The sequence below is a fragment of the Macrobrachium nipponense genome, chromosome 14 (assembly GCF_015104395.2).
Source record: "Macrobrachium nipponense isolate FS-2020 chromosome 14, ASM1510439v2, whole genome shotgun sequence".
NCBI lineage: Eukaryota > Metazoa > Arthropoda > Malacostraca > Decapoda > Palaemonidae > Macrobrachium > Macrobrachium nipponense.
In genome coordinates, this window is record NC_087207.1 from 77290860 (window position 1) to 77318197 (window position 27338).

Sequence of the window (27338 nt, forward strand, 5' to 3'; positions counted from 1 at the left end):
ACAACTTACCAGTATTGCAGAAAATTCAGACTAAGTTCATCAAAACAGGTTGTGAGGTAATCTTGTAAGTAATTAAATTAATCAAAGGGCATCACTCCATCAACAACTTTAAGTCTGAGTATTTCACTGATTTCAGAAGTCTAAGTACTTCCCTGGTTCTAAGTCACTTCAAGTAAATTGAAGGAAAGCAGATTAATCACCACTCTATGTTTCTACCTAACATAAATATAATCATAATAAAATGCAAATATACTGGTTAGAAATGAAATACTTATAAAAATTTTAAATATAAAAATTTATTAGTAAACTCAAAATTTATAAGTAAAATTCACAATATCAGGGAAAATTACTGTTACTTGAAAACAAAGTAAAGTTTAATTAATTCTTGGATCAATTTAAGTAAAATTAAATCAAAATTAATTTATCACAAAATTCAAGAAAATTAGTTCAATCAAAATTCAAAAGTGTTAGGCAATAATTGAAAATTTGAAATTGATTCACAAGTGCTAAACAATAATAAAACTTGAAAAGAATTCTAAGTAAATGCAAATTAATTCACAAGTGTTAAATTTAATTAAATGTGCAATGATTAAGTAATGAAAATAACTAAGTCAATGAAATTGTGAATGCAAATGAAAATATAAAATAAAAAGGCACACTTCAATAAGAAAATGAACAAGTGCACAAACAATGGAACAACCACAAAACGCAAAAATTCACAATGTGTAAGAGTGTAAATCTCTTCACTCAAAACATTGTTACCATCAGTTTTTACCAAACCACTGTTCCTATCAGTTATTAGTTTCTTACCAAACCATCATAACCATTAGTTAACCACTGTTCCTATCAGTTATTAGTTAACCACAGTTCCTATCCGTCATTAGTTGCAACTAATAAAAATATAACACACTTTACCTTGGTATACCAACTTCTTTCTTTCTTGCTGCAGCTTGTATCACACTTTCACAAAAACCATGTGCCGTTACGAAACAATGTTTGTTCAGATTCCACAAAAAACACTAAATGATACGAAATAAACTCTAAGAAATATCAAATCTAAAATTCTCAAGATACGAGTGACCAGTTTATAAGTACGAAATCGTTACGTTACTTTAAGATCAAAAGTGCCATGCGATGGAGAGAGAGAGGGAGATGTTAACGCCTCGAGTATCTAGGATGTAATGAATCTCTCTTCCTTACGGAAACTGGATAGGGCAGATGACAAAACGTTTTGAGACAATAATGCTTCTAGAAGCTTCGAAATCTTACGCAATCTTACTCACAAAATTTGTAACCTGCACGTGGCTTTGACAAAGACATACACGTATGAGTCCAGTCTGTTAAAAAAAAAGACACATACTCTACTCGATCGCTTGAAGCAGAAGTCTTTATCTCACTTGATGACAGATTCCCAAAACACATTGAAGATTCAAGCTCGCTTATCAAACGTGTTGGCAGATTAGGAAAGCAAACGGATCTCGGAGACCCTCTAATCTCAAAGTGCTGACATAATAGGGAAACGATCGTAGTTTCGAACGGACAAAGAAAATCTCTCTCTTTTTACATTTTAAGTTATATATATTCTTTTACAATATGTTATGTGAAATCTGAACACACATTTAAAACATCCTATCGCTAAGCTATCTAGGAATATGAAAAAATGTTGCGCAATTCTACATAACATTTTATACAGTCACATAGGAGATATATGCATTTTGAAAGTAGCAATATATAATATACCTCCCCCCAGAAGATTTTTTATCACGGTGGTGAATCCAACGATTCGCAACGAGATAAATAATCAGCAACTACATTGTTTTTGCCACTAATGTGCTGCACTCTTAAGGTATACTGTTGCAGGCACAAAGACCACCTGGTCAGTCTTTGATTATGGTTTTTCATTTTCTGGATAAATGATAGTGGATTGTGATCAGACAACACTAAAATTTCTTCATTCCTAGGTCTATTCACATACACTTAAAATTTTTTCAATGCAGTGATTAAGGCTAAAGTTTCCTTCTCGATTGTCGAGTATACTTTCTGATGTTTTTTCAGTCTTGTAGACATGAAGCACACAGGATGGTAGATATTATTTTCATCTTCTTGAAGTAGAACAGCTCCAACACCACAGACCGACGCATCAACTTGTATCACAAATTTCTTGTCGAAGTCTGGAGCTTGAAGTACTGGTCTTTAAGTAAAAATGGCTTTTACCTTCTCAAAGGATTCTTGACACTCTGGAGTCCAAACAAACTTAGCTTTGGGACTAGTTAAGTCTGTCAAGGGAGCTACTACGGCTGAGAAATTTGGGCAGAAACGACGATAAAATCCAGCCATGCCTAAAAATCTCTGTAGCTGTTTCCTGGTAGTAGGTGGGGTAGCCTTACGGATACCTTCTACATTAGCATTTACCGGAGCAAGAAGGCCTTTCCCAACTTCAAACTCAAGATACTGTACAGTTGCCTTTCCAAACTCACTCTTCTCTAGGTTGACTGTTAATCCTGCTTCTTGTAGTTTCTTGAAAACTTTCCTCAGAATCTTCAGATGTTCTTCCTACGTTGTAGAGTACATCATGATGTCATCTAGGTATACACCTACTCCTTCTATCGATCCTAGCAGTTGATCCAGCACTCATTGAAATGTTGTGTGTGCATTCATCAGACCAAACGGCAGAACAGTATACTGATACAGTCCAAATGGAGTAATGAAAGCTGACAGCAACTTAGCATTCTCATCTAAGGGAATTTGATAATATCCTTTCAACAAGTCTATCTTGGAAACAAACTTGGCTTGCCCAATGTTATCAAGTAACTGATCTATAAGAGGCAAAGGATAATTATCAGCCACACTGATAGAATTCAGTTTCCTATAATCAGTACACATCCTAAATGAACCATCTGGTTTCTTCACTAACACACATGGAGAACTGAAGTGACTTGAACTGGGTTCTGCTAATCCATGTTGCAGCAAATACTCAACTTCCTTCTTCAAAACATCTCGATGATACGGTGATAAGCGATAGGCTCTTTGCTTGAAAGGTTTTCCATCTTCTTGAATCTTGATTTCATGCTTGGTCAGATCAGTACGTCTAGGCACATCTGAAAAAATTTCTTCTCCAACTGAGGGTGAGAACCACGTACTACCACACTATGGTTACTTTCTGTATCATGCAATATCTTGACTGGTACCTGCATACTTCCTTCTTGAGTTGACAGCATACCCTCATAGATATATGGCTTAAAAGCCTCCACACTGCTAAGCCACTCACTGCTTCCACTGTTGCTAAACATTCAGCTTGTTTAGTCTCATTCTTCTCTGGAGTCTGATTCTTTCCCACACTGCTCTTCGTAGTTTGTTTTACCTGGTCACTTTTCACAACTTGACCAACTGGCTTTGACTGCTGTTGATTCCGGTAACACTCTTGACTGTAGTGTCCTACTCTTCCACACTTGAAACAGATTTGTAACTGTCTTGAAAACTGGATGAGGATTTCACATTAGCTTGCTGAGTTGTATTACCTTGTGTACTCTTGGCAGTACCACTTGTAGGTTTCCCATTAAATTTGTTCCTGTTATTTGGATAAGACTTAAAACCTGGGCATTGTTGACTCTGGTACTTGACATTGTAATTACGTTTACTACTGATTATATTGTAATCTTCACTCAGTTTAGCAGCTTTTTCAAGTTTCTTCACCTCTCTCTCTTAAAAAAAGGGTCTTATATGTTCAGGAATTCCCTTAAGATACTGTTCAAGAACAAGTAACTCTTCTAACTCATCAAAAGTTTTAACTTTAGCAGCTTCTACCTCTTTTCTTAAATTTCTGAATCTTTCATTGTAGTACTCTGGGGTCATCTGGTAAACTTGTAGCACACTGCGTTTAAGTATCTTGTAGTCTTTACACTGATCAGCTGTTAAGGCTAGATAAGCACTTCTCCCTTTACCAATCAAGACACTTTGCAGCAAAACTGACCATTTATCCTTTGGCCATCCCATACCTGAAGCCACGTTCTCAAAGTGATAAAAAAAACTCATCTGGAGCTTCCTCAGTAAACTTAGGGATTAACTTCTGTACTCTCACTACATCAAATACAGGGTCTTGATTACCTTGGTTTCCCTTTCATGTCTTGCGATTTCTCTTTCCTCTTTTATCTTTTCTCTTTCCTCTTTTATCCTTTCTCTTTCTCTTCTGCTGCTTTTTATTCTTCTCTTTCTCTTCTTTCTTGTTTTTCCCTGTCTATTCTTTCTCTTTCAGCTTGTATTCTCTCTCTTTCAGCAAGCATTTTTAGCTTAATCAAATTCTCTTCTGCTTCAATGCGTCTAAGCTCTAACTCTGCATCACTTTTCTCTTTCTTTTCTGCTTGCTTATTTATCAGATCAGCACGTGCTACATTCAACAGCTCTTGAGCCAATTCTAACTCATCTTCATCAGTTATTCTACCAGAGTTTATCAATAATTCCATAGCAATACATCTTATTTGTGCCTTTACCATACTAGTAGACACATAACCACCACATGCCACTGCTAAAGCGCTCCACTGTGCCTTAGTCAGAGTGGTTTCAGACAAAACTTGGATGGAAGGGGCTGCTAAAAATTCCTGAACCTTGAAACTTGAGACAATAATGCTTCTAGAAGCTTCGAAATCTTACGCAATCTTACTCACAAAATGTGTAACCTGCACGTGGCTTGACAGAGTCATACACGTATGAGTCCAGTCTGTTAAAAAAAAAAAAAGACACGTACGCTACTCGAGCGCTCGAAGCAGAAGTCTTTATCTCACTTGATGACAGATTCCCAAAACACATTGAAGATTCAAGCTCGCTTATCAAACGTGTTGGCAGATTAGGAAAGCAAACGGATCTCGGAGACCCTCTTATCTCAAAGTGCTGACATAATAGGGAAACAATCGTAGTTTCGAACGGACAAAGAAAATCTCTCTCTTTTTACATTCTACGTTATATATACTATATTCTTTTACAATATGTTATGCGAAATCTGAACACACATTTAAAACATCCTATCTCTAAGCTACCTAGGAATATGAAAAAATGTTTCACAATTCTACATAACATTTTATACACAGAGGAGATACAGGCAGTCCCCGGGTTACAATGGGGGTTCCGTTCTTAAGACGCGTCGTAACCCGAAAATTGTTGTAAGCCGGAACAACATTGGAAAAATATCTTAAACTAATAAAAAGTTATAAAAACCTTACTTGTAATCCTTTGGTTACACTACATGTTGTTTCCTGTAGTTTTATGTACAACCTGGAGTTATTTTCATCAAAAAATGCTGGTTCTTGAAGGTAAAAACTATTGTAATCCTCTGGTGACACTACATTCTTGAAGTTTTATGTACAACCTGGAGTGATTTTGCCAAATCTTGAGGGCTACAAGAACAGTTGATTACTATTTACGTATCATATAGACTAATTAAAGTAAACGTATCTTTAACCCTCTTACGCCGGAGCCCTAAAAATCAAAACGTCTCCCGTATGCCGGGCCTGGTTTGGAGTGAGCGCGGAAGTGGAAAAAATAATTTTTTCAAAAAATTACAGCGCGCGTACTTTTGAAGATTAAGAGTTCATTTTTGGCTCCTTTTTTTGTCATTGCCTGAAGTTTAGAATGCAACCATCAGAAATGAAAAATAATATCATTATCCATATGATAAATAATGCGATATATGGTAGCGAAAAAAAAAAATTCATACATAATTGTATTCAAATCACGCTGTGCAGAAAACGGTCAAAGCTAACCAGTTACTTTTTTTTGCGTTGTATTGTACACTAAATTGCGATCATTTTGATATATAATACATTGTAAAACAATAAAAGCAACACCGGAAAAATATTATCACAAAATGATGTACGAATTCGTAACGCGCGGACGCAAAAAAATATTTTTTTCAAAAATTCACCGTAAATCACAATATTGTTCTAGAGACTTCCAATTTGTTTCAAAATTAAGACAAATGATTGAATATTATGATACTGCAAGAGTTTTAGATTAAAATTGCAGATTTTGACCATTTCGGACGAGTTAAAGTTGACCGAATGTCGAAATTTTTATATATATTTTTTTATATGCACATATTTCGGAATGGAAACAGCTACAAACCTTTATTATTTTTTGTTGTATTCTTCATAAATTTGCGCACATTTTGATATATGAAACTGTATAAAACGGCTAATATGAAAAGGAAGCAAATATTATGGATAATGCGATTTACGCTTTCGGAGATTTTCGGCCGCGAAGCGGCGCGCGGAGGGAAGAAAGATATTTTTTCAGAAAATTCACCATAAATCACAATATTGTTCTAGAGACTTCAAATTTGTTTCAAAATGAAGATAAATAAATGAATATTACTACGCCGTAAGAGATTTAGCTTACAATTACGTTTTTTGACCATTTCAATTGCGTCAAAGTTGACCGTAGGTAGTATTTTTTCAATATCGTAATTTAATGTAGAATTTCAGAAATGAGAAAAGCTACAACCTTTAATTATTTTTGGTTGTATTCTTCCATGAATTTACGCACATTTTGATATATGAAACTGTATAAAACGGCTAATATGAAAGGAGCAAAATATTAGGATAATGCGATCTACGCCTTTCGGAGATTTTCGGCCGCGAAACGGCGCGCGGATGGGAAGAAAGATATTTTTTTCAAAAATTCACCATAAACACAATATTTGTTCTGAGACTTCAAATCTGTTTTCAAAATGAAGATAAATAAATGAATATTACTAGGCCGTAAGAGATTTAGCTTACAATTACGTTTTTCGACCATTTCAATTGCGTCAAATTTGACCGTACGTAGTTTTTTTTCCAATTATCGTAATTTATATGCAGATATTTCAGAAATGAGAAAAGCTACAACCTTTAATTATTTTTTGTTGTATTCTTCATGAATTTGCGCACATTTTGATATATGAAACTATAAAACGGCTAATATGAAAAGGAGAAAATATTAGGATAATGCGATCTACACATTTCGGAGATTTTCGGCCGCGAAGCGGCGCGCGGAGGGAAGAAGAGATGTTTTTTTCAGAAATTCACCATAAATCACAATATTGTTCTAGAGACTTCAAATTTGTTTCAAAAATGAAGATAAATAAATGAATATTACTACGCCGTCAGAGATTTAGCTTACAATTACGTTTTTTGACCCATTTTAATTGCGTCAAAGTTGACCGTTACGTAGTATTTTTTCCAATTATCGTAATTTATATGCAGATATTTCAGAAATGAGAAAAGCTACAACCTTTAATTATTTTTTTGTTGTATTCTTCATGAATTTACGCACATTTTGATATATGAAACTGTATAAAACGGCTAATATGAAAAGGAGCAAATATTAGGATAATGCGATCTACGCCTTTCGGAGATTTTCGGCCGCGAAACGGCGCGCTGAGGGAAGAAAGATATTTTTTTCAAAAATTCACCATAAATCACAATATTGTTCTAGAGACTTCAAATTTGTTTCAAAATGAAGATAAATAAATGAATATTACTAGGCCGTAAGAGATTTAGCTTACAATTACGTTTTTCGACCATTTCAATTGCGTCAAATTTGACCGTACGTAGTTTTTTTTTCCAATTATCGTAATTTATATGCAGATATTTCAGAAATGAGAAAAGCTACAACCTTTAATTATTTTTTGTTGTATTTTTCATGAATTTGCGCACATTTTGATATATGAAACTCTATAAAACGGCTAATATGAAAAGGAGAAAATATTAGGATAATGCGATCTACGCATTTCGGAGATTTTCGGCCGCGAAGCGGCGCGCGGAGGGAAGAAAGATATTTTTTTCAGAAATTCACATAAATCACAAATATTGTTCTAGAGACTTCAAATTTGTTTCAAAATGAAGATAAATAAATGAATATTACTAGGCCGTAAGAGATTTAGCTTACAATTACGTTTTTCGACCATTTCAATTGCGTCAAAGTTGACCGTACGTAGTATTTTTTCCAATTATCGTAATTTATATGCAGATATTTCAGATATGAGAAAAGCTACAACCTTTAATTATTTTTTGTTGTATTCTTCATGAATTTGCGCACATTTTGATATATAAAACTCTATAAAACGGCTAATATGAAAAGGAGCAAATATTAGGATAATACGATCTACGCATTTCGGAGATTTTCGGCCGCGAAGCGGTGCGCGGAGGGAAGAAAGATATTTTTTTCAAAAATTCACCATAAATCACAATATTGTTCTAGAGACTTCAAATTTGTTTCAAAATGAAGATAAATAAATGAAGATTACTAGACTGTTATGTATTTTGCTTACCCAAAAATACCAACATAAAAAAAAAAATAAAGATATATATATAAATATATATATATACATATATATATATATATATTATATATATATATATATATATATATATATATATATATATATATATATATATATATATATATGTATATTATATATATATATATATATATACTATATATATATATATATATATATATATATATATATAATATATATGTGTATGTGTTTCTTTATTTATTACATTTTCGATTCTGGTACGAATACATAAATAAAAGGATGCAGGTGACACTTTTCTTTTTGCATACAATGAAATATCGTATTCATGCATAGATACTGAGATATAAAAACTTGAAAATAAATAAAAAAATAAATATAAAACAAATGCAGAATACTCACTCCTAATCCTGACTCTTCGTTCTATTCTTGTTTTCTCCCTCCTCCATTGAAGAGTCTTGCATTTTTTTCCTCTCGACATGACGAGGTACAGGTGGAGGAGGGAGACGCGCGCCCTTACCGGCCGCTGGGATAGGGCGCGGTTCCGTGCGCCCTCCCTTGACCGCTGCTGAGTCGCACTCCAATACAAGACCACACTGTGGTATTTGCGGTCACACTCCCCGAACCTGCATAGAGCTATCTTGCAGGTGCGACAGAAGAACGGGTGTCTCTCCTTCTGCCATTCATATGGCACACCCGGCACCGTTTCTGCCTGCGCCTTCTAGGAGATCCAGTGTGTGATCCCCTGGCATCAGCCGACACGGAGGGTCCACTACCCGACGAGAAGGGGCGCGGGTGGGGCGTCAGCAGGGGCGGCGGCAAAGCAGGGGCGTCAGCAGCAGGGGCGGAGGCAGCAGGGGCGTCGGCAGCAGCGCAGCATGGGGCGGCGGCCATCAGGGGCGCGGCAGCAGGGGCGGTCGGCAGCAGGGGCGGCGGCAGGAGGATGACCGAAGTTGGCACCCCGAAGGTCTGCCCTTTCCTCTATGGGTAGATCTACAGCTCGGGGGCAGGGGGGCAGACATGGAAGGCCACTCATTGGGATCAAAGTTGATGAGGGCTTCCCCGGCTGCCTCGAGGAACTGTAAGTGGCTCATCCTCCGTAGATCGGGACCGTAGTCAGTACCCACAGTAGAGTACGTAGGCATTTTGGAAGGCCAACTGCAGAATGTATTTCAGGAGCTTTTGGGTCCATCTCCTGGTTCTCCTGGCGAAGGGATAATATTGGATGAGTTGATCAAAGAGATCAACTCCTCCCATGTGCCTATTGTAGTGCCCAATGACGGTAGGGCGCTCTACACGAAACTGCTCATACACAATTCGGCCCTGTCGACGCGTCTTCTCGCTGCACGATCTCCTCTTGGACAGGTTCATGGCTCGTCGTAATCATGGGGACGAGTCGGACACCCTTCCAACAGATGACGAAGACAGCTCCCTTCCGCCGCCACTGTGTCTCTCCTCTTGCCAGACGTTGCTGATGGCTAGCGTACCTCTTGAGGGAATTCGGGGCCCCACGCACCAACCGAAGGGTGCCACTGACGTGAACACCTGCATCATACAGTTCCTGGGCCAGGGATACCGAGTTATAATAATTATCCATAAACAGGTGGTATCCCTGGTTACGGAAACGATCCACAAGCTCGAAAACAGTGTCACGCATCGTGGAGAAGACCCCGGAATACACCAAAAAGTCCACGACGTAGCCAGTGTTGGCCTCGGTAATAAAAAAAAATTTCACGCCATATTTCTTCGGCTTCTTGGGGTTATACACTTTGATGCTTAGACGTCCTTTGTAAGGCATCATCCCCTCATCTAAAGAAAGGTTCTTTCCAGGAATCACGAGAGTTTTACAGCGTTCACGAATATATTCCAACACTGGGCGCACTAAAATGAGGCGATCAGAGTTATTCCGGGGTATGGCCCTTCGGTTGAAGGCGTTAAAATATCTGTCCAACGCCAGGAAAGTATCACGGGGCATAATGCCGGGCACATAGGGCGTACATAAAAGAAAATTACGCCTCCAATACATCCTGACGTCGGCAGCAGGAATCAATCCAAAAAAACGTGGAGCCCCAAAAAATGCGTCCATGTCAGGGAGGTCGCAGCCTCGCCAGTGATAAGATAATGTCGTGCGTAGTTCATCACGGCAATACCTGGCGTAGTCCACCGTCTCTGCTACCAGGTACTCCAGCAATTCCCACGTAAGGAAAAGCTGAACAAAACCCAGAGCAGTCAGGGGAACAGGTACGGTGAGCCCAGGATTTGCCGTAAATGGATGCATGGTAGGTGGTGTGGGGTCCTCTGTCCACCCATCGTCGCTCTCGGACGACCCTAGGCTAGCACGACTATCCGACCTTCTACGTGCCCCTGCGCGCGCGCGCGGGCACGAGCGCGGGCACGATTTCCCACACGAACCCCCCTCACTGGCCCATCTCCCTCACTCAAGCCTTCGCTTTCTGTATCATCATCGCCAACAAAACTTGATCCTAAATCATCGTCCTCCCCCTCCTCAGATTCCCCTCATAAGCACTATAACTACTAAATTCTAGTTCACTTTCGGGATGTGACCCTCGAACGGACATTGGGGGCAAATAATCCTCGTCATCATATGATCGGAGTAAATGTCCTCGTCAACTGGATGACCAACCGCCATCAAAATGAGGACTTGCCAAATGCTCTCGATCGAGCTCCGATAAATAATCGTCAATGTCTCTTGGTTTGAGCCCTCCCAAATTCCTACGAATGCCCCTAAGGATGGCACGATGTACCTTGGGGTACTAACGGCAAATGAGACACATTCGAAGCACTTTCATCGACACGTGGTCGCACAGAACGGCGTTGAGGAGCGAGGTCAGGTTGGGTGCTGGGTCCTTCGCCAGCATCCAAGTCCAAAACTCTTCTAACACGATCCCTTCCGACGGGTAAAACGCGCCTTTCGCGTGTCATACGACGGTCAGACATCTCTATGAACGTTCTGTACCAACACAAATGTTCAAAGTCTCGCACAGGGCTCAGTTCAAACACGATTGCGGCAAAAGATCGCTGACGGATGATGCTACGATGATGCTGGCTGGAGCGAGAAGGAAGGATTCCGCGCATGCGCACTTGGGTCACGCTTCAAAACAAAACAAGGCCTTGATCCGTGATCTCCCAGCATCCCCCAAGGCGCGTGATTCAAAAGTTTTCGGCTGGTAGGCCTATAAGTATTTTTCCGCGAATTTTAAAAAAAACTTTTTTGAGTCGACGTATGGTACGTCCAATCGGCATACGGGAGACATTTTGACTCGACGTTTAATACATCCAATCGGCGTAAGAGGGTTAAATAGGCTTATTTATTAGTATCAACAAAACAGTTACTGGCATGAGTCAGAGGCCGTTTAATGAACGAACACTTCTCTGTCCTATCTGTTCAGAAAATAAACGTTACATCATTCCCCAAGACCATTGGCAAATGATCTCATTTGCCAAGACGCCTCTCTCATCAAACTACTGGATAATATCTCTCTTTGGATACTTGGAATTTGCGTTGTAATCTAACCAGAAACTTAGTTTTGTTATTATTACTGGAAACAAGCAATGTTTTTTCATTATTTGCGCTTTTGGACTGTTATAAACTTTGCGCATCGCAAGCTAGTATTCATTCACTCGGAAACTAGTTCCGCATATGAGGCGTCACTAAAAAAACGAAAAATACGACATAAAAAGTGTCGAAAATCATCATAACCTCAAAATTTTTGTTGTAATCTAACCAGAAACTTATTTTTATTAATATACTGTGCTAAACTATAAAGGATTTTTATCATAGTATGTGTTTTTTAAAAGCGTCGTTAACTCGGAGCGTCGGAAGACGCCTCTCTCCTCTCTCTCTCTCTCTCTCTCGTCTCCGTCGGGTCTCAATCTCTCTCTCATCTCTCTCGGTCTCTCTCTCTCTCTCTCTCTGATCAAATTACTGGATAATGTCTCTCTTTGGATACTTGCAATTTGCGTTGTAATCTAACCAGAAACTTAGTTTTGTTATTATTACTGGAAACAAGCAATGATTTTTTCATTATTTGCGCTTTTGGACTGTTATAAACTTTGCGCATCCAAGCTAGTATTCATTCGCTCAGAAACTAGTTCCGCATATGAGGCGTCACTAAAAAACATCGAAAAATACGACATAAAAAGTGTTGAAAATCATCATAACCTCAAAATTTTTGTTGTAATATAACCAGAAACTTATTTTTATTAATATACTGTGCTAAACTATAAAGGATTTTTATCATAGTATGCGTTTTTTAAAAGCGTCGTTAACTCGGAGCGTTGGAAGCGTCAGCGTCGTAACGTCGGAACAAACGTCGTAACCCAGGGCGGATTTTTCAATGAATATTTAAGAAAAAGCGTCGTAACCTCGGAACGTCGTAAGCCGGAGCCGTCGTAACCCGGGGACTGCCTTATATGCATTTTGAAAGTAGGAATATATATATATATATATAATATATATATATATATATATATATATATATATATATATAATATATTATATATATATATATATATATATAATATATATATATATATATATTATATATTATCTATATTATATATATATATATATAATATATGATATATATATATATATATATATATATATATATATATATAATATATATATACAGTAAGTCCTCGGGTTACGCCGGTCTCGACTTACGATGTTTCGTGGTTACGAACGCGCCCCCATAAAAATATAAAAAATAATATTTTGCGTCGTTCCGTCTTACGCGGTTTAGCGTCGTAAGCAACGTAAACAAACGCGAACTAGTTCCGGGCGCACGGCGGAAGAATACGCTTTGTGGGGGAGAGGACGGCGTCGCTTCGCTACGCTCATTCCTCGCCCATACGCCATTTTGGTTGTTTACACTGCCTCTCTCTCCCTCGTGTTGTATCGTTTTTGTAACTTTTTGCTCTTTGTTATGGCTCCCAAGCGCAAGGCGGACTCTTCTGATGGTAGTGCATCGAAGAAAAGAAAGGCCATCACCATGGAAATTAAAGTGGACATTATAAAGCGATCTGAGAAGGGAGAAACGCCAACAAACATTGGCCGCTCGCTTGGCCTTAGCCGTTCGACCGTTGCTACCATTATCAAAGATAAAGAGCGCATCGTTGAACATGTGAAAGGATCTGCTCCTATGAAAGCGACAGTGATAACTAAGCAGCGTAGTGGTCTAATAATTGAAATGGAAAGGTTATTGGTGCAACTTCTGGAGGTTCTTTTTCTCTTCACTAACCTCCCCCAGTCTCTCCAGCACCGCAGCTTCCTCTCCAGTGTGCAAGCCAATCAAATTAATAAAGGTAAGGAATTGTTCTCTCGTTGTTATTGATAGGTATTTACATTAAATCATGTGGTATTTTTCAATGTTCCGACTTACGCTGAAAATCGTGTTACGACGCATCTTAAGAACGGATCAACGTCGTAAACTCGAGGACCCCCTGTATCATATACATACATATAATACATACATCATACATACATACTATATATATATATATATATATATATATATATATAGATATATATATATATATATATATATAAAGGCCCATAAGAATGCTATATACACGTTGCTACCATATATTTCGAATACCACATCTCCTGTATTCCTGATCAACAATAGTCAGCAATGCATAAATATTCGAAATATATGGTTGTAACGTTAATATAGTGTTCTTATGGGGCTTTATATCTTCCCAGGATTATGTATTAGGACTAAAGTACATTCAAGTATATATATACGTCTATATATTATATACACTATTATTTGCGACTATGGAGAAAAATGTGATAAATTTGTAGCATATAATCACTCCGTGACGCCTATAGGTCTAGTTCTAGAGCTCTCATGATAACTGTGCCCTCAATAATACGTACTTTTATGCTGAGCAAGCTATCGCCTTGTAAAGCTCCGTGCCTACTGTTTGAGACGAATTTTGATCAATCAAAATGTCAGCGTTGAGCATGATACATTCTCGTCTATTTGCAATAATAGGTATAAAAAAGAAATGTCTTTAGGAATAATGATATATTACTAGATGCCTGTGAATGGGTTGTGTGTCTCGCTCCATAGTTTCGTGTTTCCTTTCACGAGTGTGGTAGAGTGGCACAGAGTCAGAGGTATAATTATTTAAAGGAGAAATAAGCTTTATTTCTCCTATAAATAAGGGGACCAGAGTCCCGCTTTTTGGACTTCAGTCCGGCTCTTTTAAATGGGATTAAAATGTCCCGCTTTTTAAAGAAAATTATCTTAAATGTCCCGTTTTTTAGAACAAATGTCCCGCTTTTAGAATATTTCTGTAACCTAATGGCATAATGACCTTTTATAATATGATCATATAAAATTATGCATAAATTTAAAACAGCTATGAAAAGGAAAAAAAATTATAATTAATGAAAGAAAGGTTTACATTCTGATTTGGTGGTTTGAACATGAATAGGTTTGGGTAGTCACCGAGTGGGACTCTACCTCACCTCTATGTATACCCTAGAGATAGGGAGAGATGATGAAGTATTTTAAACTCCAGACGTGACAGGCACCCTCAGAGACAAAAACGTTCTGGTTGACCTTACTGTCCTTAACGATACGTTCACGTATGTAATTCGTACATAACATTTTGTCGATTTTTTAAATTTCATTATTTCTGTCATTTTTCACACCATACATCGCTTGCTGTTGTAGTTTTTCTACTAAATGGATACTTAGGCTGCAGTTTTCATTAAATACTCCATTAATTGAAACTAAGCCCACCGAAGATCCTTAACAGTATACAGTACGGTTTTACGGCCTGAACGCAACACTATACCGCTCCTCGAGTCAAGTGATCAAACACTAGCATCGCGACGGGACACCCCCGAAAAGAGCTAAAATCGAGCAAAATTATATATACTATATATATATATATATATATATATCTATATATATATATATATATATATAATTATATATAGTGTTTGATCAGGCTGTTAAACCGATCTGTAGACTGTTGAGGATCTTCTGTGGGCTTAGTTTCAACCGATTGCCAAATTACAACGTAAAAGAGAAAGTGCGTATTTAATGAATATCTGCAGTCTAAGTAATCCATTCATGAGAAAAACTACAACAGCAAGCGATATACGGTGTGAAAAATGTAGAGGTGACTTCAGCACTGCACATGGTGGAACTGGTGACATAATTAAACATCTTGGCACTAAAAGACATCGGTCAGCTGATATTAGTGCTTCAACTATAGCTGGTTCACTTAAGGTAGATTCTTGGATGAGCCCTATGCTTACGAGACGTTTGTTTGGCGTCCGCTGATTGGCTGGTACCGGGAGGTAAGTAGCTCCCAGCCAAACAGCGGCCACCAAACAAACGTCTCGCAGGCTTAGGGCTCACCCAAGAATATACCTTAAGTGAACCGACTATAGTAAAGCAGTTACTGATTATTTTAAACATGAGAAACCTAGTGATAAGGACTTGGAAGTGGCTGCTGCTGAAGGTTTGTGGGCATACCATACAGTCAGGGAAAATCAAAGCTTTAGATCTGCGGACTATGCAACAAAAATTTTGAAAACATGCTTTGAACCAAAGTTTTCATGTGCTCTAACAAAGTGTGAGGCAATTATTTCTAAAGTATTTGCACCACATGCCGAGGCAGAATTACAAAAACAAATAAAGGATGCTCACTGCATAACACTGTTAACTGATGCAAGCAATCATGGCAATATCAAGTTGTTTCCTGTTTTGATTCGCATCTTTCAGCCATACGAAGGTGCTCAAGTTAAACTCCTTGACTTTCAGTCTCAACCAGGAGAAACCTCAGGTACAGTTGTTAAATATTTAAGAGAAGGAATGGAACAACATGATTTGAACAGGAAATAGGTTGGTTTTTGTGGTGATAACACTAACTGTAATTTTGGGGGTGTGGCAAGAAAAGAAGTGAATAACATTTTCAAGAAGCTGAATGACTACAATGGTAGAGAACTAATCGGGATTGGCTGTTTTGCACACATTTTGCATAATGTTGTGTAGTCTGCCAGCGATTGTCTCCCACTCGACGTGGAAACAGTGGTGGTGAAAATATACTCATATTTCTATATCTATACTGTTAGAGTAGAGGAGCTGAAGGAGTTCTGTAATTTTGTGGACATTGAATATAAACAGCTACTGGGATGTAGTAAAACGAGGTGGCTGGCATTAATGCCCGCAGTTGAAAGGATATTAAAGTTGTTTCCAAGTCTGAATTCCTACTTCCTGAGTCAAAGCAAATGTCCAGTTATATTGAAAAGCTTTTTAGAAAACCCAGAAGCAGCTACTTTTCACCAAGTGGTTTTAAAGACTGAAGGTGAAAATATATCAGCTGTGGAGGTGTTGAGTACAATATCCAGCTTGAAGGAATTTCTGTTATTCAGAAAAGAAAATGCGTTTGTACCACACTCAGTAAGGGGGCTAGTAAGCAAACTTGAGCAAGAAGGTTGATCCGCCAGCTGTCCGAAGAGTAGCAGTGGATTTTAATGACACCAGTGTCTAGTACTTAGACCAATGGTCAGGTCATTTGACAAACCTTGAGTGAATGCAGTGGGTTTCAATAAAACAAGTTCCAAAGTGGTCGGATGTTGAGAAAACTATGGATTTTGCTGCTGAAAAACAAGTATTAATTGACCCCAAGTTAGATGCAGCTTTGATGATGAGTTCACTTGTGTTACAAAACACATTAGTGAAAAGTAAGTGAATGGAATGCCTCAAACATACCAACAGACCAGCGATGGGTAGAAATATTCACATATTTTAAGGCCAGAGATATCAGCCATCAACACATGTCTGCATTGGTTCACTTTATACTCTGCCTTCCAGGAACTAATGCTTCAACTGAACGAACTTTCTCTCAGATGAATAAAATATGGACATCTGAAAAAAACCAGCTTAAAGTGCCTATCCATAAAGCTCTACTAACAGCAAAGGTAAATTTCATATAACCTGTATGGAACTCTACACTACGTTAAAATCAACACCTGGGTTATTAAAGATGATTTCATCCAGTGAATTGAAAGTAAGTAGGGAACTTTTGCCTGTTGATAAGGAATTGATCTCTCTCTCTCTCGATATGTATATACACACACACACACACACACACACACACACACACATATATATATATATATATATATATATATATATATATATATATATATATATATATATATATGTACAGTATAGCCTAAATATATATAGTGTGTCCCACTTTTAAAAAGCTCCAATAAATCTGGTCACCTTACCTATAAAGGTAAATGTTTATTGCTCCATATATATATATATATATATATATATATATATATATATATATATATATATATATATATATATATAGTCAGTATACGCTTGGCTATGTGCCAAAAATTTTATAATCTAATCTAATCTATAGTACAGTATAGCCTAAATATATATAGTGTGTCCCGCTTTTAAAAAGCTCCAATAAATCTGGTCACCTTACCTATAAAGGTAAATGTTTATTGCTCCGTTTTTTCATGCGTTTACGAGGGAAAATATAATGACCGGTCGTAGCCTGCGTGTTGAGCCAAATCATAATTTATTCATATCTTAATGATCGATGGGTTCCATACTTGGAAGAATAATGGTGAAAGGTCTGGTCCCGGTGTACACTTCTTCTTCTTCTTCCTCTTCTTCTTCTTCTTCTTCTTCGTATTCCAGAGGTCTGGTCTCCCGTGTCTTAAGACCAGGTTTCAACTTTCCTTTGTTGAATGCAAGGAGAATTGACCGTTACGGGTTTGAAACCAGGAGGATAGACTATGATTAAGGTTCCGTAAAGATGATGTAGACCCATTCTACACGAGTTTTAGGTTGGCTTTTGGGTTATCTGTGTACACACACACGCATATATATATATATATAATATATATATATATATATATATATATATATATATATATATATATATATAATATATATATATATATATATATATATATATATATATATATATATATATATATATATATATATATATACGTATATATATATATAAAGGTATAAGCCACAAAGGAAAATAAACAACAGAGTTTCCGCAAGATCTTTCGACGTTCAACGTACTTTACTTATCTGCTAAGTAAAGGAAGTTGAACGTCGAAAGATCTTGCGGAAACTCCGTTGTTTATTTTTCTCTTTCGTGGCTTATACCTTTATTTATGGATTTATCACGTTCCAAACTTTCCTGATTCAGTTACAAACACACACACATACACACACACACACACACACACACACACACACACACACACATATATATATATATATATATATATATATATTTATATATATATATATATATATATTTATAGTTTTGGAAAAGAACATGACCTTCCATCTTTCAAAACGTATGTGCGGAAAAAAAAAATTTTAGTACAAAAATAATCCATTAGCAGGCAACTGGAATTATTCACTGACGGATGATCATTGGAAAATCAGCTCTCGCTGTATAATAGTTACATTGGTATACATGTATGACCGTTTTCATATTAAAGAACAATAATTAAAAACAAAACGAGATACTAAATGCAAATATAAAAGTGGATATATCCGTTTTATATTTGCTTATTAACATGTTTTGCATTTAGACATAAGAAGAGATAATATAATGCACCTGAGAGAGAGAGTGAAACGCTAATTCACCTGGGAGAGAGAGAGAGAGAGAGAAACGCTAATTCACCAGCAAGAGAGAGAGAGAGAGAAACGCTAATTCACCTGAGAGAGAGAGAAACGCTAATTCACCAGGGAGAGAGAGAGAGAGAGAAACTCTAATTCACCTGAGAGAGAGAGACGCAATTCATCGGGAGAGAGAGAGAGGAAACGCTAATTTATCTGGGAGAGAGAGAGAGAGAGAGACCGCTAATTCACCGGGAGGAGAGAGAAAGTATTTCACCTGAGAGAGAGAGAAACGCTAATTCACCTGGGAGAGAGAGAGAAACGCTAATTCACCTGGGAGAGAGAGAGAGAAACGCTAATTCACCTGGGAGAGAGAGAGAGAGGAAGGGAGAGGCTAATTCACCTGAGAGATAGAGAGAGAGAAAACGGTAATTCACCTGGGAGAGAGAGAGAAAGCTTATTCACCTGAGAGAGAGAGAGAGAAAACGCTTAAATTCACATGGGAGAAGAGAGAAACGCTAATTCACCGAGGGAGAGAGAGAGAGAAACGCTAATTCACCTGGGAGAGAGAGAGAGAAACGCTAATCATCTGGGGAGAGGAAGGAGAGAGAGAAGGAGAGAGAAACGGTAATTCACCCTGGGAGAGAGAGAAAAGCTTAATCACCTGCAGAGAGAGAGGAGAGAGAGAAACGCTATAATTCACCTGGGAGAGGAGAGAGGGAGAGAAACGGTAATTTCACCTGGTGAGAGAGAGAAACGCCTGATTCACCGGAGAGAGAGAAGTAGAGAGAGAGAGAAATGATAATTCTCCGGGGGGAGAGAGTGACAATAATTCAACTGGGAGGGAGAGAAACGCTGATTCACCTGAGAGAGAGAGAGAGAGAAAAAAAAAAATAATTCAGCTGAGAGAGAGAAACAATAATTCAACTGAGAAAGAGAGAGACCGACAAACGCTGATTCACGTGAGAGAAATAAACGCTTAATCACCTGAGAGAGAGAGAGAGAGAAACGCAAATTCACTTGGGAGAGAGAGAGAAACGCTAATTCACCTGATAATTCAACAGAGAGAGAGAGAGAGAGAAACAATAATTCAACTGAGAGAGAGAGAGAGAAACGCTAATTCACTGGGAGAGAGAGAGAGAGAGAGAAATAAACGCTGATTCACCTGAAAGCGAGAGAGATATTAATGCTACTTGATATATGAAACAGGAATATATATATATATATATATATATATATATATATATATATATATATATATATATAATATATATATAATATATATATATATATTCCATAATCGTTCTTAAGTCGGGCTCAAAACAAATGAGCTGCTATGTAACATCTCTAAATACAAAAAAAAAACCATCATAGCACCCTTAGCTACGTAATGCGCAGGTCCCAGTCAAACCTATACTCAATACCAGGACCTCAGTGGGTCCTGCTTACTACCAAGATAAGCATCGTCTCATTTCGTCAGTTAATGAGGACGGACAAGGTCACCCTCTCTCACTTTCTGTCGCTGCAAGAGCCCGTTCTGGCAAAAGGCCAACTTAAGCCCAAATCACAAGAAGCAAGCGCTTGTTTAGTCTCAGTAAGTGTTTTGGTTATCTTATCTTGTTTGTGGAAGTGAGCGAGATGTGTCGGTATCTCATAAGTGTTTTTGGTTATCCTTACTTGTTTGTGGAAGTGAGCGAGATGTGTCGGTATCTCATTTGTTTTAATTTTAATATGTACATATTTTTTCCGTCATTTTCATCAATGGTTCCATTCTCTCTCTCTCTCTCTCTCTCTCTCTCTCTCTCCTTTTTTCTTGCTTTCTTTTCTTATTGAAAGTGTATTGTGAGAGAGCTTGCTTGACAAAGCAATTCTTTTAGTCTTATTCGAAACGAAAGTTTGCTACATTTCTAGAGCTTCTGGCATCCACCATCCAACCCTTCCCTTAACAATTAATTCACAGTGCAACTGCTTTGAGGTTTTCCTCCTGTTACACCTTTCAGACCATTTACTGTCAATTTCTGTTAAAGCGCTGAATGACCTCAGCCTTTTTCCTAAATTTAGTATTCACCTCGGTTAAAGAATATAGCTTACTGCACCCAGAAAGAGACTAAGTAAAGAGAGTTTGAAGAGATAGGAAGAAAAACTGAAGGTTAGAACACTGGAGAACTGCATAGAATTTTTTTTTTTTTTTTTTTCAAAAGAGTCTTACAAAAGCAACGTTAGCAAGAGGAAGAATCTTGAAGCTCAGTGGTTGAGAAGGGGTTACTTAACACTTCTTCAGCCAGCAGGCTGCTAATCAAAGGTGATTGTCTTTTGCAGATGTGCTCCACAAGTGCCCATAGGACGAGGCATTTATTGAATTTTCAAAAACGGAGCCAAAGACCCCCCCCAAAAAAAACCCATAGAAAAATAAGCGCGGCCGCCTTACCTAAGTGAAGGCAGAAGCAAATGCAAGTGACGGAGAATATTATTATTTCAAAGGAAACTCATAATCACATGAGTTAATAAAATAAAATGGAAAAGTAAATCGACAATAATATGTCTGTTTGATCTTGTTATTTAAAATACAAAGCAGAAAACTTTCGATGACCTGCACGGTCCTCCTTGACAAAGACCGTGCAGGTCATCGAAAGCTTTCTGCTTTGTATTTTAAATAACAAGATCAAACAGACGTATTATTGTGGATTTACTTTTCCAATATTATCATCATTAAAAACTCCTCATAGTAGCACGAGTCTTCAAATGGAGAAACAAATTCACAGTTATGCAAAAGTAAATATATTTAAATTTAAAACTATAAGGATAGCTTTCGGGAATCTGTTCGGTTCCCCTTAAATTTAAACATATGTACATTTACATAACTGGATTTGTTTCTCCATTATTATTATTATTATTATTATTATTATTATTATTATTATTATTATTATTATTATTATTATTATTATTATTCAGAAGATGAACCCACTCATATGGAACAAGCCCAAGGGGCCATTGACTTGAAATTCAAGCTTCCAAAAAGAAGTCAAAGTAGGTAAAGGGAAATACAGAAAGAAGAGATCTTACGTATTTAAAAAAAAAAAATAGATTCAATAGAATAGAAACCAAGTTGGAGACACGTTTCAAACATGTCGCTGGTATAGAAAAACTTGTTGCCAGGTAAATGAAACTGATTTACATGTCGATCTGTCGAGAGTGCCTTGGAAATGTAACGACAATAGAAGCCTTGAAATATAACGAGAAGATTAATGTATCAATAAAACACCATACAAACAAACAAGAACCAGTTTGCAAGATTCGCGCTGGATAAGAGATCTAGAATTCTGGTGATGGAAGTTCACTCTCGACGTGGTTCGGAAGTCTCGTAAAGCAGTTGGTCCCGTTGCTGAATAACCACTGGTTCCATGCGACGTAAAAACACCAGACAAACAAACAAAAACACTACGGCTGTATTTTGTTGGCGATTTATTACAGTAATTCATTAGTCTTCAAATATTGTTTTATTTTAAATTAAACGATTTTTGTGTTAGTTCGTAAAGGCTTTTAAAAACTATTTTTACAAAAAAAAAAAAAAAAAAAAAAAAAAACTTCGAAAAACCAGAATTGATTGAGAAATGATTTTTCTTTCACAGTCGACGAACTCAACATGTCCACCAACAGACCACCACCTATTGCGACATGGCGATGGCTACACTTGACCTCAGCTTTTGTGCTCTTCCTCTGCGCGACGCTGCAGGAAGATCGACCTGGTCATGTGATGGAAGTATACATGAATTTCCAGTTACCTTCATCTCTGGTTGACTGGAGCCGAATTGGTGTTGAGAAGACCTGTAAGTATGAACGGCATATCTAGACTTACTGCTTGGCCTGTGCCCTAAATTCCATGATCAATCAACCAATCTAGACTTACTGCCTTATCTAAGACGTATGAATAAAACTCATAAACAAACTGCCCTACCCTCATACCATTCTTCTTGCATTTTGATACATTTTTTATCTATTTACCTTTTTATTCATTTATTTATTTTCGTTTTTAATAAGTAGGATCTCTTCTTTCTGTATTTGCCTTGACTTCCTCTTACTTCCAAATGAACACCATATTCTTTGGGAGCTTGAATTTCAAGTCAGTGGCCCCTTTGATGGTGGGCTTGTTCCATATGAATAGGTTTCATCTACTCAATAATAATAATAACAATAATAATAATAATAATAATAATAATAATAATAATAATAATAATAATAATCAAACAAAAACTTCTTTCAGTTTTCTTCTGAAGATGGAAAAAGAAACCCACAAAATCACTTTGTAACTTGTTTACTTCTAAGTATTTACATTTAGTTTTACTCCACACTCGAGTACTTTCAGGCCCTGTCTGTGGCCCATTCTCAAGAGTTGTTTGGGATGTTAGCCTGGATCAAGGCCCAGCAGTCTTCTGGAACTTCTTCTCATTGAGCTGTCATTTATGTGATGGCTGTTCTGGTTTTCTTGAGAGCTGCCAATCCCCTCTTGTCGCTCTGATATCCTGAGCTGATGGTCAATGGGATTCACCCTTGTGGTAAGGGTGTGGTCACCAAAAGTCTGTTGGGCAGGAAACCTAATCTCCAGGTCAGCAGGGTCAATCTTAGCTTCTTTTAATATCAAAGCTCGGCTTATGGGATCTTCTGAGGTAAAACCTGTTTCCTTCAATTACTTTAATCTCTCTGATAAGTGCACCTTCTACTACCCTCCTGTGACTAATTTTGTTGCTTTTGTATATAAGCCTACTGTTTTTGAAATCCATCCTATGGTAATTTTCGCAACAATGTCTAGCTATAGCACTCCCCTGAGAGTTAAGCTGTACTGCCATTCTATGTTCTTGGACTCTAGTCCTTATTCCCCTACCTGATTCCCCCCACATATCTGTCTCCACAATTATTGCAATTGATTATGTATACCCCCGCTACATCATCTGTATTACTGTCTTCTCCTTCCAATTTATTTTTACATACTTTATTTTTTACGGTATTATCAAAGGTATATACAAATTTATATTGACTTTCTTTCATTTTTGAAGTGATTTGTTTCATTTTAGGCATAAAAGGGAGGGCAACTATTTTCTTGTTTTCTTTATTCCATGTACTCTCTACATTCGCTCTGTAAAAAATTTTTCTAGCTTTGTTGAGTGCCCTTTTTCTGAACCATTCCGGGTATGCTAATGCATCGAAGCTTTTATCGATGTAATTTATTTCTTGCTCTATCTTGCAAGGGTCACACGTTCTCATTGCCCTAAGAAATAAGCCTGTTAGAACCCCTATTTTTATATCATGACTATGAAAAGAGAAGAAATGAATATATGAGTTTGTATGTGTGGGCTTTCTATATGTGCTGAATTCATATCCTGTTTCTTTTCTTTCTATGAGTATGTCTAAAAAGGGCAGTTTATTATTGTTACTTTTCTCTAAAGTGAACTGGATATTGTTATCAAACTTATTGAGTTCATCTAGAAAAGTTTCTATTTTATTTCCATACCTTGCAGTATAGCAAAAAATATCATCCATATATCTCCACCATCCTTGCAATTTTAAGTTAGGGACATTAACATTAGGAACTAGATTAGTTTCGAAATATTCCATATAGATGTTAGCGAGTATAGGTGATAATGAGGACCCCATAGAGCAAGAAATAAATTACATCGATAAAAGCTTTGATGCATTAGCATACCCGGAATGGTTCAGAAAAAGGGCACTCAACAAAGCTAGAAAAATTGAAAGAATTTTATATAAAATCAATTCTGTGAAATCTGCCATTATTTTTAATTAAACATGTTTGAAAGAAGGTTTTGCTTCCAGCATACACAATAATAATAATAATAATATAATAATAATATAATAATAATAATAATAATAATAATAATAACTGAATAACATGGAGAATTGCCCCCCCCCCCCCCCCCACCCCCATCCCATCGTCTGACAAGCTGGGAATGAATTTCCTAAGTCTGAAAGGTCAGTAACTCAGATGTTCCTTATTCAAGCAGAGTTTATAGATTTTCACTTATTGCTCTGCCATGATTGTGTGAATAAGTAAAGTTTACATGTCTAAGGATCATATTCATCATCATAATATTTCATCGTTGATGTTTTTTCTTGTTTTCGTCTTTGTTGCCATCGTAGTAGTAATTGTTGTTTTTTGAGCAATTCCTGTCGTGCCTGCCACTATTATTATTATTATTATTATTATTATTATTATTATTATTATTATTATTATTATTATTATTATTATTATTATTATTAAAAATGGTTGCTGTTTCAGCGCTATTATCCTTTGTAGAGAGTCTTCTCTATTTTTATGATAACGGCTTTCTCGTGTTGCCGTCATCAGAAAAATAGAGAAGACTCTCTACAAGATTAATAGTACTGAAGCAGCAACCATTTTTTTAACAAAACCTGTCTACGAGAGGGTCTCCTTCCGAAATATTATTATTATTATTATTATTTTTTTTTTTTTTTTTTTTTTTTTTTTTTTTGCTCTATCACAGTCCTCCAATTCGACTGGATGGTATTTATAGTGTGGGGTTCCGGGTTGCATCCTGCCTCCTTAGGAGTCCATCACTTTTCTTACTATGTGCGCTGTTTCTAGGATCACACTCTTCTGCATGAGTCCTGGAGCTACTTCAGAATCTAGTTTTTTCTAGATTCTTTTTCAGGGATCTTGGGATCGTGCCTAGTGCTCCTATGATTATGGGTACAATTTCCCCTGCCATATCCCATATCCTTCTTATTTCTATTTTCAGATCAACTCTGGTGTCCCATGGTATTGCGACATCAATGAGTGATACTTTCTTCTTGACTTTGTCAATCAACGTCACGTCTGGTCTATTTGCACGTATTACCCTATCTGTTCTGATACCATAGTCCCAGAGGATCTTTGCCTGATCGTTTTCTATCACTCCCTCAGGTTTGTGCTCGTACCACTTATTACTGCAAGGTAGCTGATGTTTCTTGCACAAGCTCCAGTGGAGGGCTTTTGCCACTGAATCATGCCTCTTTTTGTACTGGTTCTGTGCAAGTGCCGGGCATTCGCTTGCTATGTGGTTTATGGTTTTATTTTTCGTATTGCACTTCCTACATATGGGAGAGATGTTATTTCCGTCTATCGTTCTTTGGACATATCTGGTTCTTAGGGCCTGATCTTGTGCCGCTGTTATCATTCCTTCAGTTTCCTTCTTTAGCTCTCCCCTCTGTATCCATTGCCATGTGTCATCGCTGGCTAGTTCTTTAGTCTGTCTCATGTATTGTCCGTGCATTGGTTTGTTGTGCCAGTCCTTTGTTCTGTTTGCCATTCTCCTGTCTCTGTATATTTCTGGGTCTTCATCTATTTTTATTAGTCCTTCTTCCCATGCACTCTTTAGCCACTCGTCTTCACTGGTTTTCAGATGTTGCCCCAGTGCTCTATTCTCGATGTTGACGCAGTCCTCTATACTTAGTAGTCCTCTCCCTCCTTCCTTTCGTGTTATGTATAGTCTGTCCGTATTTGCTCTTGGGTGTAGTGCTTTATATTTTGTCATATGTTTCCTTGTTTTCTGATCTATGCTGTGGAGTTCTGCCTTCGTCCATTCCACTATTCCTGTGCTGTATCTGATTACTGGCACTGCCCATGTGTTTATGGCTTTTATCATATTTCCGGCGTTGAATTTTGACTTGAGTATCCCCTTGAGTCTCTGCATATATTCTTTCCTGAGCGTGTCCTTCATCTCTTGATGTTTTATATCCCCTCCTTCCATTATTCCCAGGTATTTGTATCCAGTCTCATCTATGTGTTTGATGTTGCTCCCATCTGGTAGCTTTATCCCTTCAGTTCTCGTTACTTTTATTTTTTGTATGTTGACTAAGGCGCATTTTTCTATTCCAAACTCCATCCTGATGTCCCCAGATACAATCCTTACAGTCTGGATTAGGGTATCTATTATTATTATTATTATTATTATTATTATTATTATTATTATTATTATTATTATTATTATTATTATTATTATTATCATTCTTGTTGTTGTTGTTGTATAAGGTCCACAATGATATATCAATAATCCTTTGTCTTGGCTCATTGAAAACAGTTACGTACCCGTATAATTAATGAAGGAATTTTTATGGAAATATGCGTTAATCAAGCCTACAATTACGATAGTTAGAGGAGGTAGGCGAGACTCCTTGCAACACGGGACTTCATTCAGACTTATAAACTGGCGATAATGATGTCCATAATTCTTGATGACGAATGTTAAATAACAGATGATTTCGGTAACGCTGAATTATGCTCAAGCTCTACCATTCTTCTCCGTATCGTAAAATAACTGTTCATTTCCAAGGCCGCAAAGAATTTTTTCCCTGTTTTTTTTATGTTATTT

General features: G+C 37.2%; 1 protein-coding gene across 7 annotated transcripts in view; it reads left to right on the top strand.

Moving 5' to 3' along the window:
- LOC135226597 (lymphocyte antigen 75-like) overlaps window positions 1-27338 on the top strand; it is a 149834-nt gene that overhangs the window by 116094 nt on the left and 6402 nt on the right. For 6 of the 7 annotated variants that reach the window (XM_064266295.1, XM_064266296.1, XM_064266292.1 and 3 more), the window contains one exon: window positions 22587-22784. In XM_064266295.1, the coding sequence (XP_064122365.1) occupies window positions 22601-22784 (184 nt within the window). In that variant the 5' untranslated portion in view covers window positions 22587-22600. Of the gene's footprint in view, window positions 1-20348; window positions 20552-22586; window positions 22785-27338 lie in introns of those variants that run through there. The other variant, XM_064266299.1, reaches the window with a different exon arrangement.